Source organism: Malus sylvestris, chromosome 15 (genome assembly GCF_916048215.2).
Source record: "Malus sylvestris chromosome 15, drMalSylv7.2, whole genome shotgun sequence".
Classification (NCBI taxonomy): domain Eukaryota; kingdom Viridiplantae; phylum Streptophyta; class Magnoliopsida; order Rosales; family Rosaceae; genus Malus; species Malus sylvestris.
In genome coordinates, this window is record NC_062274.1 from 38,447,075 (window position 1) to 38,455,480 (window position 8,406).

General features: G+C 40.9%; 2 protein-coding genes across 3 annotated transcripts; one reads left to right on the forward strand and one right to left on the reverse strand.

Annotated features, from left to right (window-relative positions):
* The first annotated feature begins 2,175 nt into the window (after positions 1 to 2,175).
* Positions 2,176 to 3,927, forward strand: LOC126603211 (uncharacterized). Of its 2 annotated transcripts, none has more exons than XM_050269977.1 (2): positions 2,176 to 2,898; positions 3,379 to 3,927. In XM_050269977.1, the coding sequence occupies exons 1-2, from the start codon at positions 2,847 to 2,849 to the stop codon at positions 3,846 to 3,848; spliced, it is 522 nt and encodes a 173-aa protein (XP_050125934.1). In that variant the 5' UTR covers positions 2,176 to 2,846; the 3' UTR covers positions 3,849 to 3,927. The 2 variants fall into 2 exon arrangements, with proteins under 2 accessions (XP_050125934.1, XP_050125933.1); XM_050269976.1 differs by having other exon boundaries at positions 2,177 to 2,972; positions 3,135 to 3,923.
* Positions 3,928 to 5,751: 1,824 nt separating this feature from the next.
* LOC126603207 (BTB/POZ domain-containing protein At2g13690) lies at positions 5,752 to 8,178 on the reverse strand. The gene is made up of 2 exons (XM_050269971.1): positions 7,312 to 8,178; positions 5,752 to 7,010 (listed from the first exon to the last, which is right to left on the reverse strand). The coding sequence occupies exons 1-2, from the start codon at positions 7,993 to 7,995 to the stop codon at positions 6,066 to 6,068; spliced, it is 1,629 nt and encodes a 542-aa protein (XP_050125928.1). The 5' UTR covers positions 7,996 to 8,178; the 3' UTR covers positions 5,752 to 6,065.
* Positions 8,179 to 8,406: the final 228 nt, after the last annotated feature.

Below are 8,406 nucleotides of genomic sequence, written 5' to 3' on the forward strand. Positions count from 1 at the left end.
TATTAGACTGGCATTTAGGTGATTGAGTGGCAATGTTGAAATGCTGATTAGGAACACGACCTAGTACACTAAGGGCCCGTTTGTTTGACCTTCTTAAGTTTCACTGGACGAGACTGGCTTACTAGTCCTGTGTTTGGTGCAAGCAGGACAAAGTTCAATGGGACTAAGTCGGACTCGTGCCGACTAAGTCCTTCACTGCGTGGTCTTAGCGAGGCCCCTCAAAACGTTTGGGATTGCTAATCCTGTCTCTGAACTTGCGTTGTGTGCAACCGTGTCGTCTACAAGCATGCCTCTCTACAACTCCATTTGCCTTCATGCCCAGATCTTAAACCCAGATTTGAAACCCAGCCCACTCATGCCCATATCTGAAACAAAAATGCAAAACAAAGACAACAATCCCAATAAAAATTCTTCCCTCTTCCCAGAAAATTATGAGGAGTGAGAAACAGAGGTAGCAAAGTCCATGGCGATCGGTACCGAGAGGATGAAGCCTCTACACAATTTCAGCTTGCCATGGGATGTGAAGTGGGTGATGTTGATTGTTGGCGGCGAGTGGGATGACCTTGCCGTGGGATTTGAAGTGGGTGTAGTTGATTGTGAGAGGAAGTGAAGAGGGAGAGAGCTTGACAAAAGAAAAGGGAATCCAGAAGTTTGAGAAATGTGGTTGGTTTGTGAGTCGGTTCTCTTCTTCTAATAGTAGAAGATAGTTTTTTATGGAATGACATAATAATATTTGTTTTTTAAAGGCAAAAGTAAATTAAAAATGACAATTGGCTAATGTTAACTAGAATTTTCATTAGTTTCCAAAAAAAAAAAAAGAAAAAAAAAAAAAAAGAATTTTCATTGTCCTGCTTCTTAGTCCGACACTGCACCAAACGCTTCACTAAGCTAGTTCAGCTTAGTTTAGTCTAAGCTAGTCCAGCTTAGCCCTGCAGCTAGTCTAGTCCGAGACAGTCTGGTGCAACAAACGCATCCTAAGTGTTGTAATATAAGTGGGGAGAAGTTCTTTCTTCAAATGTCCGTCTGACTTATGACAGTGTAACGGGTCATGTTCCGAACATCTAGAAAAATCTCTCCTCAGATTGTCTCCGTCTCCTCTCGTGTAACTGGTATCTCTCTTCTTTCACAACAGGTGACTGAACATTTACCCGGCGGCTTGCAGCTTTCATCCGCAGTTCATATAAATGGGTATGGTGGCCAATGTCTCTAATAGTTGAGTTCAAAATCGCTTCTAGTGAAATCCCTTGCCATAACACCTCTGATCCATGCTTAGTATCAACATCTTCCAATTTTCATAATTGCAAAACTCACTCTAAAACACATTTGTTCAATGCTTACGAAGTTAGGTTGATTCATTAGGGTCTTTTTTACTTTGGGGGAATTAATTATAATAAACATATTTTGACATTTTGTTACAAAATAATCAGTGTTTATTGTGTGATCATTATATCATCATTACGTCATTAATATATGATTACTATGTTTTTTTTTTTATAATAAATGATCATTTTCGTAAACAAAATCTCAAAATGTTTATGGTAAAATTTCCATTTTGTGTGTGTATTTTTAGGCATTATCCGAAAGAATCGAACCGTTCTCGAATAGATCCGATCTAGTACAGTTGCCACGATCATTTTTGCTTAAAGCTGAAGCGAAATGGTTATGTTGCATGATTCAATTTTCAGTTTTGGGAGTGAATCGGGCCGAACTAAAAGAACAAATATGTCTAAAAGGGAGGATCCAACATCATTGATTTTGATTTCTAAAAGCTCGCAAAACACATGAGGAGGGACTGTCAACAGTTGAAACTTGAGTCAGATTTAAGAGATTCTACGCACGGGCGAATGAGTGAACTTGCCGCATAGTTTCATACATTTCATGGTCAGATGAAACTTGAGCTAGATTTCTAATGTGGAAAAACTTAGGAAACTCCGATCACCCGCATATTGCACATCAAGATTACGCACGCTAGCTACCAACAGAGCAGCGGGTGCTTTCATTTCAGGATGGGGGAGGTTTTAGATGTGCAAACCGTATTTCTCTCAAACCGACTTGCACTGAAACTAGAATTGACATCAGAATACCCAAAATCCAAAAGAGCGGTGCTATCCACAAACATCTCTTTTTACCTTCTACACACTGTCAATTTCTATCATTCTCCGTGTGTAGAAGGAAAAAAGAGATGTGTAGATAATACCACCCAACCCACAAAAGCCCATTTTCTGTGTTTTCTCAAATAAAATAACCAAAATATGATGAACAATGTCTTCAAGTGAAGCTGGGTACACCAATACAATCTCTTAACAAGAAGATAACAACACACATTCCAAGGCACTATATTCCTTGTTAATCAATTTCTTAACGAGAACAAAATCAAAACCTTAACCTTGGTTGAAACTGAAATTAAAACAAGTCCTAATAGTAAATTGAAAAACTTTCTGTGAAATTTGAACGCGCCTCACGTGCCTTGTCGGTTTCTTCCTTTTTCTTTCTCCGGGTGAGTTTTGTTTTGTGCTTTTTAGCGGCAAGGTGGATCTGGCGGACGGTAGTGGTGGATTGGCAGTCTCCGGACCGCCACTGATTCGAGGGTTTTGAAACGAAATCGTGTTGAGCCTGAGATTGCAACTGTTTGTAATGATGATGATCAACAAGCTGCGATGGAGACCACCAGGCCAGTGATGGCCGCCGACGGTGTCAAATTGAGTTGAAGAGACAAACTTGTGAATGTTCAGAATGGATTACATGCTCTGGATTTGGATAATTTCAAGTGCGATCTTGATGATGAGTTGGATTGTGCAGTTACAAGGGGTGAACGTGGCCCTAGCTTTCAATTTTCTGAATGAGCAATGAAGAAGATGTGCGAGCCCTGGGAGAAGTCGTTAATTGTCAAGTTGTTGGGTAAGCCTTTCTCAATTGCTGTTTTGTATAATCGTCTAAAAGGAAAACGGGGTCCGAATGTTGGTTTTAAGCTTGTAGATTTAATTAAAGAAAACTAATAAAAAAGGGTTGAAAACTTTGAGTTTTAATGATAAGGACAAAATAAAGGATAAAGTGAATAGTACCAGGATTGATTTTTTAGTGTAAAAATGTGGTTTTTCGTTAAAGTGAACAGTACCAGATGATTTTCGTTAAAGTTCCCTTTAATTAATGGCTATTTTGTTGCAACTTTTGAGAAGAAGGAGGATTTGGAATTTGTTCTTGCTGGAGGACCTTGGGTTATTTCGGGTCAGTACCATGTAATTCATAAATGGAAACCTGGGTTTGATGCTAGTTCTTCCAAAATTACTAGGACTGCTGTTTGGGTTAGAATTTTAGGAATTCAAGCTGAATTTCTTGATGTTTGTGCTCTGAAACGAATTGGTTCTTTTCTTGGTAAAGCTTTGAAAATTGATGCACTGACCTTGGCTCGGGCTAGAGGAAAATTTGCTCGAATTTGTGTTGAATTGGATCTAACTAAACATTTGGAGGCTTATGTGCAATTGAATGGTGCATGGTTCAACTTAGAGTATGAGGGTCTTCCTGATATTTGCTTCAAATGTGGAGTGTATTGTCATAGAAGAGATAGTTGTATTGTCACTAATGAGGTGGTTGGTGGTGTTTCCAGTGATGTAACTGGTATGAATGTTGATATTGGTGGAAAGGAGATTGGTGCAAGTGATGGTTGTACTGTTAATTCTGATACTAACGTTTGCAATACTAGTGTTGATGGTTCTGTTAAGGAATCTGTTTTGGGACCTTGGATGATTTGCCTCAAAAGAACAGTGGCTTATTATCAGAATTTTACCAAAAAAAAAATAAAAACAAGTCCTAACAAACCAACATCAAAACCCAAACAAAAGTATTTCTAACCTTTGATTCATTGGAACTAGTAAACTACAAAAATAAAAGGGTAAATCTTAGTTTCCTATCATCAAGTTTCGTGGTTTTTAACATTTGATACATAAAGTTTTTTTCGTTCCAAAGTCATACTAAAGTGTTAATTTTAGGATAGTTTCATACATCCATTAGTCTGGTTATTAAATCTTCCGTTAACTGATGATGTGGCGTCCATGTGAACAATGATTATGCGCCACATGGCATTAAAGGGTCAACATGGAAATTAAAAATTAAAAAAAAACATGTTTTTTGGTCGTCTTCTACCTCCCCCGACCTTCCCTTCCTCCCTTATCCCTCCATTCTCTCATCTGCACCAACCAACCAAACCCTCCTCTCCTCTCTTCTTCGACTCCACCCATCCACCCACCCACTCAACCCTCATCTTCTCTTCAACAGCCTTCATGAGCTCGAACCTCTGACCCCCATCTACTTGATTTGACAGCGGTGGAGAGCCATGGGGTTGGATTGGTGGGGGAAGATTGATCAACCGAATTGGGAACCCATTTCCGGCAGCCCCCGTGTCTTTGATTTTTGAGGAATTTGTCGAGCAAAAATCCATTTAGGAACCCATTTCCGGCAGCCTACGGGGTTGGAACAGTGGGGGAAGATCGATGGCTGCTGGTTTTCTCTCAAAAGAAGGAGGGAAAGAGACACAGAGACAGAGGAAGAAAGGAAGACAAAGGAAAAAAAAAAAAAATTTTAATTCCTCTTCCCAGATCAACCCACGCGAACCCAACCGAAGGAGCGAGCACTGTCACCTCTACACCTCGTCTTCTCCATCTTCGTTCGTCTGATTCTCCATCGACCAACATCGATCTCTCCCAACCATCTCCTCTTATCCGTTTGCAGGTGAGATGCAGATGCTGCGGAGATCGAAAGGTAACTGAAATTAGGGCTTCGATGGAGAATTTTAGGATCGCAGAACAAATAGATGGTTCGCATGGGTCGATCTAGGGAGAAAGAAGGGAGGGGAGGTGGAGAGGGTGGAGGAGAGGGAGGAGGTGGGTTGGGGATGTTAAGAGGGAGGAGTGGGATGGATCAGATGAGAGGAGTCGAAGAGGGAGGGGGAAGTTTGAGATTTTTTTTAACTTTTATTATTTAATTTTTAATTTTTTTAATATCCACGTGAGCTCATATTGACACGTGACATTTAGTCATTGTTCACGTGGATGTCACATCATCAATTAACGGAGGTTCTGACAGAAAACTTAACAGATGTATGAAAATGTCCTAAAATTATAACTTTATGTACCAGACTGGAATGAAAAAAAATTCATGTACCAAATGTTGAAAAACAAGAAACTTCAGAGTTGTAAACTGAGATTAACCCAAAATAAAAAGCCATAAAATCTCACATATTGCAAAAACAATTGAACAACAACAATCCTAACCTTGACTATTTCTGAACACAATCCGCATCTTCGTCACTTTTCAGTCTACTGCGCCAAACTCGCAGTTTTGTCTCCCTTTGAAACGTTTATACCCTCCAAAACGAACTCCTCGACAATTCTTTAGGTAATTTTTGGGTTAGTATTAGCAAATAAACCGACACATAAATGGGCAGGTTGGAGAGGGGCACGAATGGAATTGGTGTTGCCCCAGTTGTGGTGGTAAGCTGGTGCAGGCCTTGGTTTGTCATAGGTGGAGAGAGGAGAACACGATATGGTTATGGGTGTTGATGATGGAAGAAATAGTAGACCAAAACACAGCCTAGAAGCCAATAGGGTTTTACACCTTAACTTCAAAGTTTCCTGCTAAGTTACCTTTAGTACTCTGCTTCAGGCATTGTGAAGCATTAACAATAGGTCCTATCCGCACCATCTTTCTTTTCTTCTTTCTCATATTTCTTTTTCTTTTCATGTTTGACAGTTTCAGTTCGAGCTTGCAAAGCAGGTTTTTTATTCATGGGTATAAGAAACTAATAAAAAGGTCGTACCCAGTGCACAAGGCTCCCGCTTTACGCAAGGTCTGGGAGAGATGAATGTCGGCTAGCCTTACCCCCATTTATGGAGAGGTTGCTCCCAAGTCTCGAACCCGAGACCTACCGCTTATGTTGCCATTGCACCAAGTGCTATTACAAAAAACAATCTACATAGTTGATTTACATTATTCATTTCTTCATGCTTCATAATCTCTTCATCTACACTACTGCCATATTGCAAGAGTACTGGAAACTGAAGGTCTACTAGTTACCTGGATTCAATAGCATAAGTTTCACAACCTCTAAGGAATGACCGACGCCACCAAATCTGGAAGGCTTTGCTGAGGTTAGGACAGTCAGTGCTGTGCTTCGAGAAATATTGAAACCATTCCGTAAACAGAATGTACTGCTGCTTCAAGGGTAGTGTAAGGAGTGTCTGACCCATAGCTTCCTCCAAACCCTTCATGTCAAGCCCTTTTTGGCACCTTTTCAGCCAACCAAAGTCCAAGAGCATTGGACCAAACCACGCCTCGAGAAGTCCTGATCTTGAATTTGAACCGCAATGCAGTTTTCTGGTCCCCATTGCAACAAGTAAAATTGCTGATACACGACTCAGCTCGTACCTAACCAGTGGAGATGTTTGGCCATGCATTTGAAGCAGTTCTCGCTGATTGCCCCATATATCCACAAATTCCTCAGCGATTTGCCAATCAAGCAGGATATCTATCAGCCAGTTGATATTATCAACCTGCCTTGAGATGCGTTCAATCATGGGCTTACCTGTCTCCTTAACAGGTCTCTCATGAGAAATGCCGTCACACTCAGAGGCCTCATTAAAGAGGGTAACAAGTGAAGTGAGACAGGATCGACAGACATCATAGATATCATCCTTATTGAGGTCATGATGGTCCTTGTCATACACCGAACTTCTGCATAGCAGACCCTTCACGAGCAACTTTAGCTCATTCCTTGCGTTGACATCTGTACAAGTGGTGATAGACCAAACAAGCTGTCTGGCTAAACTTTGTTGAGAATCCGCAGAAGGGTCGAGCAAGTAAAGTCTGGCCAAGATGTCCTTAGTCGTTGCATCATCAAACTTAAACCTTGTAAGCAGGCTCCTAAGTTTCTCCTCTTCTTCCTCAGTCCAAGGAACAGCCTCAAGGTATGTTAAACAGGACAAGACACCTTTTGTGAATATGATGCCTGCTGATGCCTAGTAAACATTTGATTCAAAACAATGCATACTTATATTATAAACATACTCCATAAATAGTAACAAAGTTTCCACAAACTGATGAAATTGTAGTTTTATCAATGTCCGTCAACCTTAAACTATCCAGTGTTTTCTAACTGGTTTTAATCAATGTTACTCCTTCCCTTTTATTACAAAATTACGCCAACGAAATCAGAGAGAAATCAAATGAGCAATTCCAAAAAAAATCTGAATTTAAAAACTCGAAAGTTAATCGATATGCCAAGAAAACAGAAAATACATAAGGGAGCAAAGCACTAACCTCAAGCACATCAATAACCTTATATACTCCCATCCTGGAGAGGCGCTTCGTGACATCATCATCGTCATCAAACATAAGTTCAATGGTTTCTCTGAAAACTGTTAAATTCTCAACTTCTGGCACCTCTATTCTACACATTTTTGAACCACTTCCCACCACACCCTTTCTATAATCCCTGATTAAACCCGCAAATAACTCCGAATTCGCACTCAAAACCTCCGAATTCATCTCCAATATCAAACCCCCACCTCTTTTCCCCCTCAAATTCAACCTCACGTCGAACACATTGCTCCCACAACCAGGCCGGACCCTCTGGCTCGGCGTCCGAATACTCTCGGGTTTCAAATGGGTCGTAGCCCCGACGGCTGGAGATGGAACGGGGCCGGGTTCTTGGATCGAACCCGGAAGCGGACTGGAATCAATTGGGGAGACTCGACCCGGGGACAAGATCCGACGAGGGTCTATCCGACCCACCAAGCCCAATCCGGATTTGGAGCTCTGAGGCGAGTTGGGGACGGAGATGGAGGTGTGTTTGGACAAAGTGCTGGATTTTTTGCTGTTGCTGTGAAGGGGTTTGGAGTGCTTAGGGTTTGCGAAGGCTTCTGGGCTTGAAGGCGGGACTGTCAGCGAGCAACACCATGATCTTCGATAGGAGCTCTGTCTTTTGCGGAAGGAATCGTCCATGGCGGTGAGTTTTGGATTACCGAGTCAGGTCACGAGTAACAGAGACGGAGAGAGAGAGAGAGAGAGAGAGAGAGAGAGAGAGAGGTGTTGCCGTGGCATTGTTTTCTGAGAAGATGCTTTTCTTTGTTTCTGCAAGTGACAGTGCGAGAGAGGGCTGTTCCTTCTTTCTTTACTATTATTTTTTGCTCTTTGGGGGAGATTCTATTTGTTTTCTTGGAAAACCTGCGAATTTTCTGACTGTTGTTCTGTAATGTTAAAAATGTTGGGTTTATTTTGATTTAATATTATGATTTAATGATATTTCTCTTCATTAGTAAATAAAAAAATTTTAAGTTCAATTCTGGTTAAAACAAGTTTGAATTATATTATTGATAGTCCACACTCTCACTCAGTTAGTGTAAATAATATCGT